Source organism: Leopardus geoffroyi, chromosome B1 (assembly GCF_018350155.1).
Source record: "Leopardus geoffroyi isolate Oge1 chromosome B1, O.geoffroyi_Oge1_pat1.0, whole genome shotgun sequence".
In the NCBI taxonomy this organism is placed as follows: Eukaryota; Metazoa; Chordata; class Mammalia; order Carnivora; family Felidae; genus Leopardus; species Leopardus geoffroyi.
The window spans coordinates 22,443,981-22,464,493 of NC_059327.1; the positions used below are offsets into that span (position 1 = coordinate 22,443,981).

Genomic DNA, 20,513 nt, shown 5'->3' on the forward strand with positions numbered 1-20,513 from the left:
ATCCATTTTGACTTAACTTTGAGTCTGACAGATAAAAATATATTTTTATGCATATGGATGTCCAATTGTTCTAGCAACACCTGCTGAAACTGTCGTTTCTCTGTTGCACTGTTTTGGCACTTTTGTTGCTTTTGACTTCGGTCAAAAATCAGTTATCCATATCTTTGGCCCTAAGTATGGGCTCTATTCTGTTCTGTTGATGCAGTCCAAATGTGTTTTGATTACTGTTATTTTGTATTAAGTTTTGGAATTAATATAATCCCTTCCTTTTTTATTAAAGATATTTTGGCTATTTTAGGCCCTTTGCATTTCTTTTTTTTTTTTTATGTTTGTTTATTTTTTGGGGGGCGGGGGAGGAAGAGCAGAAAGGGAGAGAGAGAATCCCAAGCAGGTTCCACACTGGAACCTGACAGTGGGACTCAAGCTCCCAAACTGTGAGGTCATGACGTCAGGCGAAATCAAGCGTCACAGGCTTAACTGACTGAGCCATCCAGAGGCCCTGATCCTTTGCATTTCTCTATCACCTTGAAAATCAGCTTGTCAGTTTATACCGCAAAACAATAACAACAAAACGAAACCAAGAAAAACCACCTGGCCTCCTGGGATTTAGATTTAGATTTCATGAACATATAGATATGTCTAGGAGAAGTAAATTCTTAATGATAGTGACTTTTCCATCCGTGAACATAACGTATCTCTTGGCATTTAGATTTTATTGAATTTATCTCTGCAATGTCTTCTAGACTGCACTGTACAAATCTTAGATTTCTTTCATCAGATTTATTAAATATTTCAAAATTTTTGAAATGTTTGGTAAAAGGCCTTTTTGCCTCACTTTCTAATTTTTTCCCCAGTGCTTATATGTAGAAGCACAATTGATTTTGGTATATTGGTTTTGTACCCTACAGACTTGCTAAGCTCTTTACTTCTAATAACATTTTTTTGGCAGTTACAATAAGATTTTCTACCTAGACAATTATGTCGTCTGTGAGTTGAGATGGTTGTAGTTAATCTTTTCTAATCTGGGTGACACTTAAGTATTACCCAGTAACTGTACTGGGTAAGATTTCTCTCTAGTAGATTGAATATCAACGGGGGGAAAGATCACTTTCATTAAAGATGGCATTGGCTTAGGGTTTCCATAGATGCTCTTTATCAATTTGAGGAAGTTCTCTTCTGCATCCTTGGACAGTTTTTAATCAGAAACGGATGCAATTTTTCTCTGTCGACTTTTAAATTTACAGGTGTGCAAACAAATGGATGACTTAGATGTTTTTTTCAAAAATAGTTGAGTTACCTTTTGTAAAAAATTGAATTTAAAAATGAGGTTTATTTTTTATACCATGTATCCATATAATCCATTATATATCTATATGTATATCATCTATATCATCTGTATCACCTGTATCTATAATACTACTTTATCCATTCATCACTGCATGTCCCTGGACATTCGGGATCTTTCCATAATTTGGCTACTGTTGATAATGTTGCCATAAACATGAAGATGCGGGGCGCCTGGGTGGCTCAGTTGGTTGGGTGACCGACTTCGGCTAGGGTCATGATCTCGTAGTTTGTGAGTTAGAACCCTGTGTTGGGCTCTGTGTTGACAGCTCAGAGGCTGGAGCCTGCTTCAGATTCTGTGTCTCCCTCTCTCTCTACCCCACCCCTGCTCACGTTCTGTGTCTCTCTGTCTCTCAGTAATAAATGTTTAAAAAAATTATTAAAAAAATCAAGGTGCATATATCCCTTTGCATTAGCATTTTTGTATTATTTGGGTAAATACCTAGTAGTGCAATTGCTGGATCATTAAGTAGTTGTATGTTTAACTGTTCGAGGAATCTCCATACTGTTTTCCAGGGCAGCTGCACCAGTTCGCATTCTCCCCAACAGTGCAAAAGGGTTTCCCTTTCTCTGCATCCTCATCAACATCTGTTGTTTCCTGAGTTGTTAATTTTAGCCATTCCGACAGGTGTGAGGTGATATATCATTGTAGTTTTGATTTGCATTTGCCTGATGATGAGTGATGTTGAGCATGTTTTCATATGTCTGATAGCTATATGTATGCCATCTTTGGAAAAATACATGTTCATGGCTTCTGCCCATTTTTTAATTGGGTTGTTTGTTTTTTGGGTTTTATAAGTTCTTTATATATTTTGGATATTAACCCTTTACTAGATAATGTCATTTGCAAATATCTTCTCCCATTCCATAGGCTGCCTTTTAGTTTTCTTGATTGTTTCCTTTGCTGTGCAGAAGCTTTTTATTTTGGTGTATTCCCAGTAGTTTATTTTTTATTTTGTTTCCCTTGAAGGATGTCCATTATTTTTTTACTAAAAATTTGCATCTTTTATGTCTTTTCTCAGTGTTCTAATATCTTCATCCCTGCTGGGATTTCTTAGATATTCTCAAGTTTCTCTCTACCACACTGATTTCATTCCCTACAGATTGCTTCTATTCATTGATCTTTTTGATTCAATTAATAATTCCATTTTGCTTTGATTTTTTTTCTGTTCTGTCTCAGCACTCCCATCTCTTTTTAATCTTTTCTCCTATCTTGATCATGTCCCTTTTCATCTTCTTTTACATTGTTCTAGGCATGGTTTATTTTGATGTCTCCATTTACTGAAAACACAAAGCAGCTTTAATTTTCTCATTTTTGCTTTTCACTTAACTAATGAGCCTATTGGGTGGTGTAGCGTCACAATTCAATGAAATAAATCAGTGATCAATCAATTGAAATTTGGGGCAATTGTTCACACCTGTGAACAAATTTCTTGAGTATGTCATGGGTCTCACCAGTGTCATAGAATAATCTCCAAAAACATTGTGAGGACTTTAATTAGCACTCTTATAGTCTAGAAGATCCACCAATATGTCACTGAAAGAATGGGTTCCCTGTTAAAGAATCCGCACCACCTCTTCTATTCTTGATAACTCTGATCTCTCTGTCTCAAAATCCTTCCAGGTGGATGCTGAGATTCCAGACTGAGTGCCTTATGCCTGTTGGCATTGGAAGAGTGACAAAAGTCCAAGACTGACAGAAAGACATGGAAACTAAAGGTACTTTTTTCTTTTGAAACCTAGCCAGAAAGGTACCCTCTCAACACCTCAGATAAACTCTTAGACCATAAAGATCATGAGTTTCAAAGCAATGTTGGTGCTCAATAAACACTTGGATTCAGATCAGATATAAATAGGGAGAGTAGACAACAGAAAGAGCATTCTAATTTTTTTAAAAAGCTGAAAAGCAAACTTGATAAAAGAAAACAAATTATTTCACGTGGAGAAGAAAAGATTAGAAGGGAATTTAAAATTAGAAAGAAATGATTTATTCTTTGCTTTTGAGAACAAGGGTAAAAAAATGGCTTAGAGAATGAAATATTTTGTTTATATATTACAACATGCTTTTATATGTGTGGCTTTTGTTACATCTTTTAAATGTAAAGGTGAGTCTCTAAATATCTTAAAAATAGGTGATAGTTGTATGTGTTTGTTATTGCCTATCTAAAGGTCAATAATAACACCTTAGGCAAACTACTCCCAAAGTTCCCATTGTTTTCTCACTTTATTAAAAATATGCTATTTAATATCTGGTTTTTCTTTGTAAATTTGGTATGATACTTTTATGTGTGTGACACAAGGTATTCATAGGCTCCATGATATTTCTTCTCTTTATTAGTAAAAACTAATAAATTACCCATTAAGTTATAGAAATCAGAGTCTTTGTTGACAGTACATCTTCTAATTCCAAAGTTTCTTTAGGATTGCTACCCAGTTTGTCTCTATTGTCATCATGCCCCAACCACAAAGCCTTTACCCAAGGTCCTGGTGCCTCATGTTGGAGATACATGGGCTTTTCCCTTGATCCCACTGATAACAATACTTGTTTCTGGATAATCTAAAACCTTGTACCATTACTCTGTGGCTGAAAGTAATGTGAAAAAAGATAATGCTAAGGACAGACTATTCCTAGCACTTGTCCAGGATGTATATGAACATAAGTGAAACAGAATATCCCAACTCCAGCCCTAATGAAGTATTACTAAAGTTAAGCTCATAACAAAATGATATTAAAGTGAACTAAAGAACATCTGGGGTTTAATATTCAAATAGAATTAATGTAAATTCAGAGGCAGAAAACTTCTAAATGCTTCATTCTGTATTCATTGTTGTATACCTAATAATTCAAGGCAAAATGTATTGCATAAAGAGTTTATTGCTGGAACCTTCACACTCCCAGATAATCTGATTATGTGAACACCACCCGTGTGTGTGTGTGTGTGGCCAGTTATTGTCTTTCTATGAGGAAAAAATCCATTTTGGGAGAAGTATATTCGGAGATATACACTTCCCTTTTTTGGTATAAAATCTAGGTAAATAATGATTTTAAATTAATGGCATAAGGCACCTTTTATATTGTACTCAGCAAGTGATGATAAATGTTGGCAGCAGGATAAAAGAAGAAAGATGCCTGGGGTGCCTGGGTGGCTCAGTTGGTTGAGCATCCGACTTTGGCTCAGGTCATGATCTCATAGATTGTGCGTTTGAGCCCCACATAGGGCCCCGTGCTGTCAGCTCAGAGCCTGGAGCCTGCTTCAGATTCTGTCTCCCTCTCTCTGCTCCTCCCTCGCTTAGGCTCTGTCTCTGTCTGTCTGTCTCTCTCTCAAAAATAAACATTTTTTTAAAAAGTTAAAAAGAAGCAAGATGCTAGAATTTATAAAAATGTTTGTTAATAGTTTCCTTTTTTTGAGTCAAGCTTGAATTTTAGTCCCCTGGCATAGTGGATGCCGATTAGCAGAAAACACCTAATACCAAAGCCCAAAGATGTTTGCTTGTCTTTTTGTCTGTTGTTTCCAGGACCCTACAAACACATAATTATTGGAAAAATGGTATCTGTTACTTTTAACACTTTCTCCTTCTCACTTTATATTGTTACCTTCATACTGATTATAGTTTCCAGAATGAATGTAGTAAATCCAGTCCTTAGGAAAGTCAGGTGGAAGAAGCAGGTTTGGTCCTTGAAAAGCAACTCATTAGTTGACAGCTGAGGTGGGGTTAGCCAGTTTTTCTGCCTGACAATAGGGGCTCAGAATCTGTGATGTGAGGGGCACATTGAGGTTGGTGGAGGCAAGAAGAGGGAAATGAAGATGTTCTCCAATTCTCTTTTCATCTCAAAGATCTAGGCATAGATTCTTTGATCATTTTGTATCTGATCCACCTACCCTCAATTTATGCTAATTCCTCCAAGAAACTGACACAACTGTATATGAATAGCCTTGATTATTAAAAACTCTTAGGAATTTATACGTTTCATGTGTTTATGTATATGTATGTGGTATTTTAAAAGGGAATTTCAAGGAGAAGAAAAGAGGATGAATCAGGAATAGTGAATAGGCATCACAGTTCATCAATTTTTGAGCGTTTTTTCTCTGTGCCTTAGACATCTATAAAATAAAGTTACACTTGGCTTATTAACTATGTGAAACTGTAAGGATCAAATGAGCTAATTAATGTGCAAAACTTTGAATAAGTAAAGATGCCATATAAAAATGTACTATTTTAGGGGTGCCTGGTGGTTCAGTCCTTTGAGAGTCCGACCTCGGCTCAGGTCATGATCTCACGGTTTGTGAGTTCGATCCCCACGTCGGCCTCTGTGCTGACAGCTCAGAGCCTGGAACCTGCTTTGGATTCTGTATCTCCCTCTCTCTCTCTGCCCCTCCCCCCCTCACTCTCTGTCTCCCTCTCTCAAAAATGAATAAACTTTAAAAAAAATGTACTATTTTATATACATTATATTTGTTGGAGATCTGCGACTATGTCTTTCCTCTTTGATCCCATAACATGTAACAGAGTGCAAAATTGAATTATATTTTCAAGTTTATATTTAAAGCAGAATACATAAAGATGTCTGTCTTCTACCCCCGAACTTTTGTGCACTGGCACCAAGATCTGATAAAATTAAATCTCCCTTTACGGGCACTTATGACTGAGGTAAAGGAATTGTAAACTAGAGGAAAACTCTCAAAGGCAAGTTACACCTCTTTTCTTCATCTTTGGGAACAGCTTTATAACACCACTGACCCCCAAAAGGGGGTGAAGGTAATCAAGATTCCTTGAATTTGCTGGGGTGTCTGTATACGTTCTCTGAACTGTTAATTTTTTTTATACAACTGGAAGTTAGAGATGTTAAACAGCAGTTGACTCTTCCAATTCCAGTTTGTAAGGGCAGGAAAAATTCTCGTTTTGTGCCTTCTACTCTTCAATGTCTCTAACTAGAAAAACTTTGAAACCTAAACAAAGAAATGAATAAAACACATTTTCTAGATTTCACAACCTGCCTGCAGTAGGTGTAGTGTCACTACTTTATTTTAAAGGTAGACATGGCAAAGCTCAGAAGTTAGATTTTTTTAATGACCATAAAAATACAACTTCAGTGTTACACTTCAGCCTCATGTTTTTTTCACCTTGTTCCTCTGCCTTTTTCACATAATAGTAAAAGGTATTGTCCTACAGAGATTTATAGACTCTTTGGAACACGTCAGTTAAAATGATTACAATTGATCCTTGAAACATGGGCTTACACAGGTCCACTAATGTGTGAAATTTTTTCAATAAATACAGTCCTAAAATGTATTTTCTCTTAGGATTTTAACCCCTCCCCCCCCCCCCCCCCCCCCCCCCCCGCCAGCTTTATTGTAAGAACACAGTACTTAATACAAATACTCAATATATGTTAATGGATATCAGTAAGGCTTCAGGTCAACAGTAGGCGATAAGTGGTTAATTGGGGGGGGGGGGGGGAGGAGCCAAAGTTATATGCAGATTTTCAACTGTGTTAGAGTTGGCATTCCAATGCTCCTGTTGTTCAAGGGCCAAATATACAATATCAAAAAAAGGCTTTAAAATCTTCAGTATTTTGCAATGGTAGAATGTAAAACCATTTGCGAAGTAATAATTAAAAGATAATATAGCTCACTGCCAATTATAGGTAATAAGGATAAGGCAAAAATGTCCACATGTTAAACATTTATGAGATCTAAGAATTGATCTAACACCATAATTCTAAACTTTAATATTTCTTAAACACTAAAGCATGGTAATACCGAGAAGTCTGAAAAGCTGTGTTGAAACTTACAAATAGGAATAACTGTACATGATAAATGAATCAAAGACCTTAATTTTGAGATATAATAGGACTAGACTTGAAAAACACCATATTGACATGTCAAGTATTGAAAATGTTTCAAAAACGAGTGTTCCTTAGGTATAATGCTACCAAAGGAATGGTAGGTCATGTGTTTACATGTTAAGAATATTTCTCCTTTAATAAATAAATCTGAAAATACAGACTAAACATAGATATGTCTTCTTTCCTGAGGGTCACAGAAAAAAAAAAAAAGTGATCCTAGGTGAAAATGAAGCACCAGAAATTAAAAAAAAAAAAAAAATTAGGGTGAATCTTGTTTCATAATTGACTGAAAAGCTGCTGATAGAAAAGCAATCACCAGTTAAGATATTCTTCAAGGCTACTGTCCTTTGCATAGTGATAAGCTAAAAGTGCTTTACCACATGGAAAGTGCTATGCATTTGAAAAGCACTGAATTAGATAAGCACATCTTTTCTGTACCTAAAACTCATTCAGTAAAACTTAAGGATTGAAAAACCATTGATTAATTTCATCCCCCCCCCCACCCCCAGCCCGTCATTTAATTGGATTTCTTTTTTCTGCATTGGTTTATCTTGGTTTTTGCTCATTTTGTCTTGCTTTCCTTACCAGTCAACCTCTTTTCTCCTACACAGAGGCACAATACAATGGGGAGAGACACATTCAGAGGTAATGACTCCCTTCTTTAAAAGGATTAAATGTTGCCTTTCACCAGTATGGGTGTTGTGTTTATTTATGTGTGCGTGTTTGTGTGTGTGCATGTATAGTCATTTATATACATATAGAACTTTTGTCACCTCAGAAGGAAACCCTGAACCCATGACATAGTCACCCCGCATCTTCCTCCTTCCTCTGGCCCCTGGCAGCCACTAATCTTCTTTCTATCTCTAGATTCTCCTATAATGGGGATTTCATATAAATGTAATCTTACTGTGGTAGAGCCCCTCCCTAAGTGATATGGTGGAAGACTCCACAGAACAAAGAAAGGCAACGTGCCCCAATCAACTCCCATACACGTATGCATAGCTCTGACATTACTCCGTAACTTGGACTGTATCCGATCAGACTATATGTGTCACCATGTATGGGAGACAAAGAAGTAGAAATTGCACAAAAGTCTACACCCCGCTGTGCTTGGGGCTCAGCCTTTTTGGGGTCTTAGCCCAGTGAGCCTGTGCCGGCACAAATAAAGCTGCTTCCTGGAAAGAAGGGTCTTGATGTCCCATCTCTCTGTGAGAGAATCCTGCTACATTATAATATGTGACATTTTGTGTCTGGATTCTGTCACTTAGCATGTTTCGAGGTTCATACATGTAACATGTATCAATTCATTATTTTTATGGCTAGGCAATGTTTCATTGTATGGATATACCCATTTTGCTTATCCATTTATCACTCTATGACTATTTGAGTTGTCCCATATGTTGACAGTGATAAATAGTGCTGCTATATACATTCATGTACACATTTTTGTTTGAACTTTTGTTTTCAGTTTTGGCGGGGAGGGGGTTATATACCCAGGAGTGAAATTGCTGGGTTGTGTGACAATTGTGTTTAAATTAAACTTTTCCCAAAGTAGTTTATTTAGTAGACATTCTCATCAGCAATGTATTAGGGTTCCCATTTTTCCCCATCCTTGAGGACATGTATTTTTTATTTTTAGATGATGGCCATCTGGTGGATGTGAAGTGGTGTTTCACTGTGATTTTGAGTGGTCTCTCCTAGGAACTACAGGCAATAAAAGCATCTTTTCCTGTGTGTGTTGGCCATTCGTATATCTTAGCCCTAATGTTTACTCAGGTCCTTTGCCCACTGTATCAATTTTCTAGGGTTCATGTAATAAAACACCACAAATTAGGTAACATAAATTAGAAGTTCATGGTCTCATGCTCCAAGGGTTAGAAGTCCAAAATCAAGATGTAGGCAGGGCCATTTCCCTCTGAAATCTTCAGGGGAATCTTGCCTTGTCCCTTCCTAAATTCTGGTCATTGGATAGTGATCTTTGACATTCACAGCATAGAGATGCATCCTTCCAATCCTCCTCCTTCATCACGGGGTTCTCCCTTTGTCCTCATGTGGCAGCCTTTGCAAAAGGACACCAGTGATATTAGAATGAATGACTACCCTATTCCAGTATGACTTCACTTTAACTAATTACATCTACAACTCTATTTCCAATTAAGACATTCTGAGGTACTGGTGTTAGGATTTCAACATACCTTTTTTTGGAAGGACACAATTCAACCTGTAACATTTTTTTTTTTTTTAACTTGGGACTGTCTTTTTGTTGTTGATTTATAAAAGTTATTTATACACTTTAGATATTAGATCTTGATTAGATTTGATTCACAACTATTTTCTCCATTTCTGTGGATTGTCTTTTCATTTTCTGGATAATGTCATTTGCACAAAGATTTTTAATTTTGATGAAGTCCAGTTTATTTTCTTGGTTCACTTGTGTTTTTGGTTTCTTATCTAAGAAACCATTGCTAAATCCAAAGTCATGAAGATTTACACCTATGTTTACTTATAAGAGATTTAAGTTTTACTTGTAAGAGTTCTTATTCTTCCGTATGTGGGAATCCAGTTGTCTCAATATCATTTGCTGAAGAGACCACTCTTATTGAATAGTCCTGGCACCTTTGTCAAAAATTAAAAGAACAAGGAATACAGGTATATTTTTGAGCTCTCAATTCTTTTGCATTAATCTCTTGTTGCAGACTTTGGGTCTGGAGTTCTTTCTTGTCCAGCAAGAGAGCAGACACAGAATTAAATACGAGAGAGGCTAATGTTCGGGAGGAGACAAGCCACAAGCAAGGGTCCTTGCTCCGTATTTATTAGGATCACAAGGCTTACAAATGTGATTAGGTGTGCAGAAAGAGATAATGAAACAATGATCATTAAGTCAAGTGTATGAGAAAAAGGGGGTTTCAAAGATATGCGGTGTTAGGGGTTTGGGTCAATATAAAACAAAATCCTGGCACTGAGCAGATGGCTGTGTAAGGCAGGCACCAGAACCATCTGTTTATCTTAACTTGCCTAGGGGATAAGACCAATAGAGCATGCTACCTCAAGGTCAACAAGGCACCTTTCTTTTGGTAATTAGCTCTGGGCAGTTTAACCCTGCTTTGGCAGTCTATCACCCTGTTTACCTGTTCTGGACACTTTCATCCTAAGCCTTGTTGACCCATTGGTGCAAGCTCAGGGAATTCCTAAACTTATTCCCCACAATCTATATGTTTATCATTCTGCCAGTGCCTAATGGTTGGAAACTTGTAGTTGTCAATACCAATGTTTCCATTGCTGTGGCATTATAGAAAGTTTCAAAATTGGGACAGGAGAATCTTCCACGTTTGCTCCTCTCTTTCAATATTGTTTGGGCTGTTTAGGACCTCTTGCAATTCTATCTGAGTTTTACAATCAACTTGCTATTTTTCCAAAAAGAACTATAAATTTTAATAGGCATCGCATTGAATCTGCAGATTGCTTTGGGGAGTATTATACCATATTAAAAATACTGGTAATAATACCCTTTACCAAAAATAATGGTAAAAATGCCATTTTAAAAGCACGGGGTGCTTTCCCATTTATTTAGGTCTTCCTTACCTTCTTTCAGCAATGTTTTATATTTTAGGTGTTTGTTTCGTTTAGTTTTGTGGGGGTGTTTTTGGTAAAATTTATTCTAAGGTATCTTATTCTTTTTTACCCTATTATAAATGGAATTGTTTTATTAATTTCCTTTCAGATTGTTCACTGTTAGTGTATAAAAACCCCACATGTTGATCATGGATCCTGCAACTGTGGGGAACTCATTTATCCTGACAGTTTATTTTAAATTCTCTAGGATTTTTAATAGTGACAGTTTCATGTCTTCATTTCAAATTCTCTTGTCTTTTATTTTTCTTGATGAATATTCTGGCTAGAACATCTACAATGTTGAATAGAAGTAGGGAAAGATGTTATCTTTTCATATTCCTTAGGGGGAAATATGTCTTTCAACATTGGGTATGATCATAGCTGGCATTTCTCAAAAGTGTCCTATATCAAGTTGAGGAGGTTATCTTCTAACTTCCAGTTTGTTGAATCTTTTTTAATAAATGGGTATTGGATTTTGCCTATTTTTCTTCATGAACAAATAAGATTAGCTCTTCCCTCTTCATTCTGTCAATTGGGTGTATTATACTGATTACTTTTTATTGTTGTTGCTTTGGTTATTATTAATTTAACATTTACTTATTTTTGAGAGAGAGAGAATACTGGCAGGGTAGGGACAGAGAGAGGGAGAGAGACACAGAATCTGAAACAGGCTTCAGGCTCCAGAGCTGTCAGCACAGAGCCCAATGCAGGGCTTGAAACTATGAACCACAAGATCATGACGTAAGCTGAAGTTGAATGCTTAACCAACTGAGCAACCCAGGTGGCCCTGATTTTTTTTTTTTTAATGTTTAATAACTCTGACACTCCTGGAATAAATCATACTTGGTCATGCTGTACAAAACTTTTAATATTCAACTAGATTAGATTTGGTAGAATTTTTTTTTTTTTCTTAAGTATGTATAGTCCTAAAGGTTACTGCCCTGTAAGTCTTTTTTCTTCTATTGTCTTTGTTATCGGTCTCAGGGTGATACTGGTCATATAGAACTAGTTAGGAAGTGCTCGCTTCTCATATATATATATATACATATTATATGTATATATATATATATATGAGAATATATAATATATATAGGTATATATATATATGAGAATATATAATATATATAGGTATATATATATATGAGAATATATAATATATATAGGTATATATATATATATATGAGAATATATAATATATATAGGTATATATATATATATGAGAATATATAATATATATAGGTATATATATACATATATATATATATATATTTTTTTTTTTTGGAAAAGTTTAAGAAAGATTGATGACCAATCTTTAAAACTTTGGTAGAATTTACTGATTAAGTTATCATCTATTGGGTTTTTATTTATTGGGAGGTTTCTGAAAACAGATTTCATTTTGTGTTACAGGTCTGTTCTGACTTTCTGCACTTGGTTCAGTTTTGGTAGTTCTATATTCCTGGCATTTGTCTCTGTCCTCTAGGTTATGCCATTTTTTGTTGTAGAATTATTTATAATACTGTTTTGGGTTGAATTTCTATTTTTAATTGAAGTGGACATAAAATATATTTTAGGTATACAACATAGTGATTTGACAATTGCATGTTACAAAATGCTGATAAGTGTAGTTACCATATAAAATTATATCATCGACTGTATTTCATATGCTGTAGTTTTCACCCCCATGGCATATTTTTATAACTGTAAGTTTGTATCTCTTAATCCCCTTCATCTATTTTGCCTAAACCCCAGCTCCTCACTGCTCTGGCAACCATCAGATTACTTTCTGTTCAACTTCTTTTTATTTTTTAGTTATTTATTCATTTATTTATTCGTCTTTTTCAGATTCCATATATAAGTGAAATCATATGGTATTTATCCATGACTGACTTACTTCACTTAGCATAATATCCTCTAGGTTGATCCATATTGTTGGAGATGTTAATATTGTATTCTTATTAGTTTTTCTTTTTCATTCAGTTGTTCTTTTTTAATTCTAGTGTAATTAACATACAGTGTTTTATTAGTTTCTGGTGTACAGTATAGTGCTTCAAATTCTATACATTACACAGTGTTCATTACAAAAGTGTACTACTGATCCTCTTTGTCTATTTCACCCCTCCCTCCACCCACCTCTCTCCTTGGCAACTGTCAGTTTGTTCTCTATGTTTTTTTGTCTCTTTTTATCTTTACTTGTTTTGTTTCTTAAATTCCACATATGTGTGAAATCATATGGTATTTGCTTTCTCTGACTGAATTCACTTAGCATTATACCTTCTAAATCCATCCATGTTGTTGAAAATGGCAAGATTTCATTCTTTTTGTGGCTGAATAATATTCCATTGTATATGTACACCACATCATTTTTATCCATTCATCTATCAACAGACACTTGGGTTGCTTCCATATCTTGGCTGTTGTAAATACTGCAATAAACATAGAGGTGCATATATCTTTTCAAATTAGTGTTTTTGTGTTCTTTGGGTAAATACCCAGTAGTGGAATCACTGGATCATATGGTAGTTCTGTTTTTAATTTTTTGAGAACCTTCATACTGTTTTCCACAGTGGCTGCCCCAGCTTGCATTCCCACCAACAATGCAGTGCAGTTCCTTTTTCTCCACACCCTTGCCAACACTTCTTCCTTATGTTGTTGACTTTAGCCATTTTTCCATGTGTGTGGTGGTAACTCATTGTGGTTTTGATTTGCATTTCTCTGATGATGAATGATGTTGAGCATCTTCATGTGTCTATTGGCCCTCTGTATACCTTCTTGGGAAAAATGTTCATGTTTCTCAGTTTTTAATTGGATGTGAGGTTTGTTTTGCTTTGGTGTTGAGTTGTATAAGCGCTGTATATACTTTGAATATTAACCCCTTATCAGATATATCACTTGCAAATATGTTCTCCCATTTAGTAGGTTGCTTTTTTGTTTTGTGGATTGTTTCCTTTGCTTTGCAAAAGTTTTTTTTTTTTTTTTTCCTTTGGTGTTGTTCTAGTAGTTTATTTTTGCTTTTGTGTTCCTTGCCTTAGGAGGCATATCTAGAAGAATGTCTCTATGACCAATGTCAGTAATTACTGCCTATGCTTTCTTCTAGATTTTTACAGTTTCAGGTTTCACATCTTAGTTGATTCTGAGATTATTTTTGTGTGTGGTGTAAAGAACTAGTCCAGTTTCATACTTTTGCATATAGCTGTCCAGTTTCCTCAACATAATTTGTTAAAGAGATTATCTTTTTCCCATTGAATATTCTAGCTTCCTTGGTCTTAGGTTAATTGACCATATTATTGTTGGTTTATTTCTGGAATTTCTATTCTGTTCCATTCATCTATATGTCTATTTTTATGCCACTACTATACTGTTTTACTATAGCTTTGTAGTGTCTTCAAATCTGGTATGGTGACGCTTCCAGTTTTGGTTTTAGTTTTCAAGTTTGCGTTGGTTATTTGGGGTCTTTGGTGTTTCTATACAAATTTTAGGACTATTTGTTCTACTTCTGTGAAAAAATACTGTTGTATTTTGATAGGGGTGGCATTAATTTTGTAGATTGCCTTGGGTAGTGTGGACATTTTAACGATATTCTTCTAATCCATGAGCATGGAATATCTTTCCATTTGTTTATGTCATCTTCAACTTCCCTCATCAATGTTCTATAATTTTCAGAGTACAGTTCTTTTAACACCTTGGTTAAGTTTATTCCTAGATATTTTATCAGTTGTGTTGCAAATTATAAATGGGATGGTTAATTTCTATTTCCTCTGCTTCATTATTAGTGTATAGAAATGCAACAAGTTTTGTATATTGATTTTGCATCCTGCAATCTTATTGAATTCATTTATCAGTTCCAGTAGTTTTTTGGTGGAGTCTTTAAGGTTTTCTATATAGAGTATCATGTCATACGCAAATAGTGACAGTTTCACTTCCTTACCAATTTGGTGGGTATGCGTGGACATCCTTGTCTTGTTCCTGACCTTGGGAGAAAAGTTCTCAGGTTTTCAACACTGAGTGTGATGTCAGCTGTACCTTTTTTCATATATGGCCTTTATTATGTTGATATATATTCACTCTAAACCTACTTTGCTAAGGGTTTTTATCATGGATGTTGTAATTTGTCAAATGCTTTTTCTGCATCTATTGAAATGATTATATGATTTTTATCCTTCCTATTATAGGTGTGATGTATCATGTTCATTGATTTGTGAAGACTGAACCACCACTGTATCCCAGGAAGAAATCCTACCTGATTATGATGAATGATTTTTTCTTTTTTTTAATGTATTGTTGGATTTGGTTTGCTAGTATTTTGTTGAAGATTTATGCATCTGTGTTCAGCAGAAGTAATGGTCGGTAGTTCTTTTCTTGGTGTCTTTATCTGGTTTTGATATGTGGGTAATTCAGGCCTCAGAATGAATTTGGAAGTTTTCTTTCCTGTTGTATTTTTTGAAATACTGTGAGAATAAATACCAACTCTCCTTTAAATATTTGTTAGAAGTTAACTATGAAACTGGTCCTGGACTTGTTTGTTGGGAGGTATTTTTTGTTGGTTTTTTATTCAACATCCTTGTTAGTAATTGGTCTGTTCAAATTTTCTATTTCTTCCTGCTTCAGTTTTGGTAGTTTATATGTTTCTAGGAATTTATCCATTTCTTCTAGGTTGTCCAATTTGTTGGCATACAATTTTTCATAGTATCCTCTTACAACTGTTTGGATTTCTGTGGTGTTGGTTATTTCCCCTCTTTCAAATGAAAGATTTGTTTATTTGAATCCTTTCTCTGAGTCTGGCTACAGGTTTATCAATTTGATGATTTTTTTTTTTTCCTGCAAAGAATCAGCTCCTGGTTTCATTGATCTGTTTTTTGTTTTTGTCTTTGTCTTTTGCTTGTTGGTTTGTTTCTATATTTTTTATCTCTGGTCTAATCTTGTATTCTTTCTTCTGCCAGTTTGGGGTTTTATTTGTTCTTCTTTTTGTAGCTCTTTTAAGTGTAAAGTTAAATTGTTTGAGATTCTTCTTGCTTCTTGAGTTAGGCCTGTATTAGAATAAACTTCCCCCTTAGGAAAGTTTTTGCTGCATCCCAAAGATTTTGGACTGTTGTTTTCTTTTTCATTTGTTTCCATGTGGTTTTGAATTTCTTCTTTGGTTTCCTGGTTGACCCATTCATGGTTTAGTAGCATGTTATTTAACTTCCATGTAGTTATGGTCTTTCCAGATTTTTTTCTTGTGGTCATTTGCTAGTTTCATAGTGTTGTGGCCAGAAATGATGGATGGTATGACTTTGATCTTTTTGAATTTGTTGAATCTTGTTTTGTGGCCTAACATGGAATCTATTCTGGAAAATGTTTCATGTGCACCTGAATATGTATTTTGCCGTTTGGGGATAGAGTGCTCTGAATGTATTTTAGATCCATCTGGTCCAATAGGTCATTCAAGGCCACTTTTACCTTGTTAATTTTGTGTTCGAGTGATGTATCCATTGACCTAAGTGGGGTGTTAAAAGTCCCTTATTATTACCTATTACTATTGATTTCTTCCTTTATGTTTGTTATTACCTGCTTTATGTATTTGGGTGTTTCCATGTTGGGTGCATAAATATTTACAAGTGTTGTACTGTCTTGTTGGATTGTTCCCCTTCTGATTATATAATGTCCTTTGTTTCTTATTACAGTCTTTGCTTTAAAGTCTATTATGTCTGCTAAAAGTACTGTTCTGCCAGTCTTCACATCATTTTCTGGGTTATTTACACTAATGTGGATGTTGCATAGGTGTATTCATGAGACAAAGTGAGCTTATGATCCCTTACTTCACCATATTTCCCAGATCCGATTTCATTCTTTTTTAGTCTAAATAAAAATGCTGCATTGAGTATACCACCTCTTTATCCATTCATCTATTGAAAGACATTTGAGTTGTTTCCATATCTTGGCTATTGTAAACAATGCTGCAATAAACAGAGGTGTGCATAAATCTGTTCAAATTAGTGTTTTCATTTTCTTTGGGTAAATACCCAGGAATGAAATTACTGTACTGTATGGTATATCTATTTTTAATTTGGGGGGAAATTTCCATACTGTTTTTCCATAGTGACTGCACCAATTTACATTCCCACTAACAGTGCACAAGAGTTCCTTTTTCTCTACATCCTCGCCAACACTTGTTATTTTCTGGATTTTTGATAATAGCCATTCTGACAGGTGTAAGGCAGTATCTCATTGTGGTTTTAATTTCCCTGATATTGAGAATCTTTTTATGTGTCAATCAACTGTATGTCTTTGGTAAAATGTCTATTCAGGTCCTCTGTCCATTTTTAATCATTTTTTTCTTTTGGTGTTGAGTTGCGTAAGTTCTTTACATATTTAGAATATTAACGCCAGGGCTCCTGGTTGGCTCAGTCGGTTGAATGTCCGACTTTGGCTCAGGTCATGATCTCACGGTTTGTGAGTTCGAGCCCCGCATTGGCCTAAGCTGACAGCTCAGAGCCTGGAGCCTGCTTCGGATTCTGTGTCTCCCTCTCTTTCTGCCCCTCCCCTCTTGCACTCTGTCTCTTTCTCTCTCTCAAAAATAAACATTTTAAAAAATTAAAAAAAAAAAAAGAATGTTAACTTCTTAGTAGATATATCACTTACAAATATCTGTTCCCATTCACTGAGTTGCCTTTTTGTTGTGCTGGTTTCCTTCACTGTTCAAAGGCTTTTTAGTTAGATGTAGTCTCAATTATTATTTTTTGTTTTTTGTTTTCCTTGTCTGGGGAGACAGATCCAGAAAAATATTGCTGAGGCTGATGATGATTAGGAGTTTGCTGCTTATGTGTTCTTCTAGAAGTTTTATGGTTTCAGGTCTCATATTTAGGTCCTTAATCCATTTTGAGTTCTATTTTTCAAAATAGGAAAAGAAAAGGGTCCAGTTTCGTTCTTTTGCATGTAGCCGTCCAGTTTTTCCAACATCATTTATTGAAGAGATGGTCTTTTTCTCCACTGTAAGTTCTTTCCTCCTTTGTTGAAGATTAATTGTCCATATAAGTGTGAGTTTACTTTTGAGTGCTATATTCTCTTCCATTAATCTATGTGTTTACTAGGCCAGTAACAGACTCTGTTGATAACTATAGCTTTGTAGTATAAAGTGCGAGATTGTGATACCTTTGTCTTGTTTTGTTTTTATTTTTTCCCCCTCAACAATGCTTTGGCTATTTCAGGTCTTTTGTGATTCCATATAAATTTTACAATTATGTATTTGCATTCTGTTGAAAAATGCTACTGGTATTTTGATAGGGATTACATTGAATCTGTATATTGCTTTGGGTATTATAGTCGTTTTAACAGTATTATTCCAATCCATGAGCATGGTCTATTTTTCCGTGTGTGTGTGTGTGTGTGTGTGTGTGTGTGTGTGGTCTTTAAATATTTTCATCATTGTCTCATAGTTTTTGGAGTATAGGTCTTTCACATCTTGAGTTAAATTTATCTCTAGGCATTTAATTCATGCCTTAATTTCATACAATTGTACATGGGGTTGTTTTTTAAATTTCTTTCTCTTAGTTCATTATTAGTGTATAGAAATGCAACAGATTTCTGTGTATTAATTTTCTGTCCTGCAATTTTACCAAATTGATTTCTTAGTTCTATAGTTTTTGGTGGAGACTTTAAGGTTTTTTTTTTTTTTTTTTTGTTTTTTTTTTATGAATAGGATCCTGTCATCTGCAAATAGTGACACTTTTTCCTCTTCCTTACTAATTTCAGTGAGTTTTTTTCTAATTGCTATGGCTAAGACTTTCAATTCTATGTTGGACAAAGTGGTGAGAGTGGACTTACCTAGATAATGAAAATATGTTCACATTTTCTATTTATTCCTGATTTAGTCTTGAAAGATTATATGTTCCTAATGAACATATCCTTATCTTCTTCCTGATCTCAGAGCAAAAGCTTTCAGCTTTTCATCACTGAATGTTTTTAGCTGTGGATTGTCATATATGACTCTTATTATGTTGAGGTATGTTCCCTCTATACCTACTTGGTTGAGTTTTTTTCATGCATTGATGCTGAATTTTGTTAAATGATTTTTCTGCATCTGTTGAGATAATCACATGATTTTTTTAATCCTTTATTTCATGTATTTCATGAATCCTTTATTTCATGTATCATGCTGATTGATTTGGGAGGTTGAACCATGCTTGCATCCCTAGATTAAATCCTGTTGATTATGGTGAACAATAATTTTCATGTATTGTTAAATTTGGTTTACCAATATTTTATTGAATTTTAGCACCTATATTCATTAGGGATATTGGCCCATAACTTGTTTTTGTTTGTTGGTTTTTGTTTGGTAGTGTCCTTGTCTGGCTTTAGTATGAGGGCAATGCTGGCCTCATAAAATGAAGGTGAAAGCAATTCTTCTATTTTTTTTTTTTTCTGTAATAGTTTGACAAGGATAGGTATTAACTCTTCTTTAAATATTTTATAGAATTTACCTGTGAGGCCATATGATCTTAAACTTTTATTTATGGAGAATTTTTTGATTATTGATTCAATTTCATTAGTAAGTCTGTTAACATTTTCTATTTCTTCTTGATTCATTGTTGAAAGATTATGTTTCTAGGAATTGACTCATTTCTTCTAGGTTTTCCAATATGTTCGCACATAGTTTTTCACAGGAGTTGCTTATAATCCTTTATATTTCTGTAGTGTAGATTATAACTTCTCTTTCATTTCTGATTTTGAGCCCTCTCCTTTTTTTTTCTTAATGATTCTGGCTAAAGGTTTGTTAATTTTATCTTTTTAAGTAACTAGCTTTTAGTTTCCTTGATTATGTTTTCTCTTCTTTTGCAGTCTCTATTTCATTTATTTCCACTCTAATTTTTTCTTCTTTCTACTAACATTGGGCTGTTCTTTTTCTTATTCCTTAAGGGGCTAGGGTAGACTGTTCATTCAGATTTTTCTTGTTTCTTGAGGTATGCCTGTATCATTATAAATTCTCTGAAAATTGCTTTTGCTGCCTCCCAAAGATTTTGAACAATTGTTTCCATTTTCATTTGTATTCAATTAATTTTTAATTCTCTTTTTGCTTTCTTTGACCCACTGGTTGTTCAGTAGAATGTTTAGTCTCACATGGGTTTGTTGTTATTGTTGTTGCTATTGTTTTTGTTTTTACCCCAGTATCTTTCTTGTAATTCTAGTTTCACAGTGTTGTGGTCAGAATAGATACTTAATATGATTTCAATCTCTTGAATATATTGAAACTTGTTTTGTGGCCTAACACGTGTCTGTCTTGAAGAAAGCTTCACGTGCGCTTGAAAAGAATGTGTATTCTGTTATTTGAATCAAAGTTCTGTACATATCTATTAAGTCCACCTGGTCTAATGTGTCATTGAACACCAGTTTCCTTACTGATCTTTCTGTTTGGATGATCTATCCATTGGTCCAAATGGGTAGCTAAAGTTCTCTACTTGTAAGTGTATTACTGGGAATTTCTCTCTTTATGTCTGTTAATGTTTGCTTTATACATTTAGGTGATCCTACAGTGGGTGCATAGGTATTTACAGTTGTTATATCCTCTTATTGAATTGGTCCCTTTAGCATTATGTAATGCCCGTTTGTCTCTTGTTACAGTCTATGTTTTAAAGTCTATTTGTCTGATAGATTTGTACTGCTATCTCAGTTTTTTTTTTTATGTTTTGTTTCCATTTGTATGGACTATTTTTTCCATCCCTCCACTTTCTCTGTT

At 34.8% G+C, this 20,513-nt stretch overlaps 1 protein-coding gene across 4 annotated transcripts in view; it reads right to left on the bottom strand.

Annotated features, from left to right (window-relative positions):
* Positions 1-6,388: 6,388 nt before the first annotated feature.
* The window catches only part of TUSC3 (tumor suppressor candidate 3), a 289,103-nt gene continuing 274,978 nt past the window's right edge, over positions 6,389-20,513 (bottom strand). For all 4 annotated transcript variants that reach the window (XM_045455141.1, XM_045455177.1, XM_045455169.1 and 1 more), the window contains one exon: positions 6,389-9,251. In XM_045455141.1, coding sequence (XP_045311097.1) covers positions 9,218-9,251 — 34 coding nt within the window. In that variant the 3' untranslated portion in view covers positions 6,389-9,217. The remainder of the gene's footprint in view (positions 9,252-20,513) is intronic.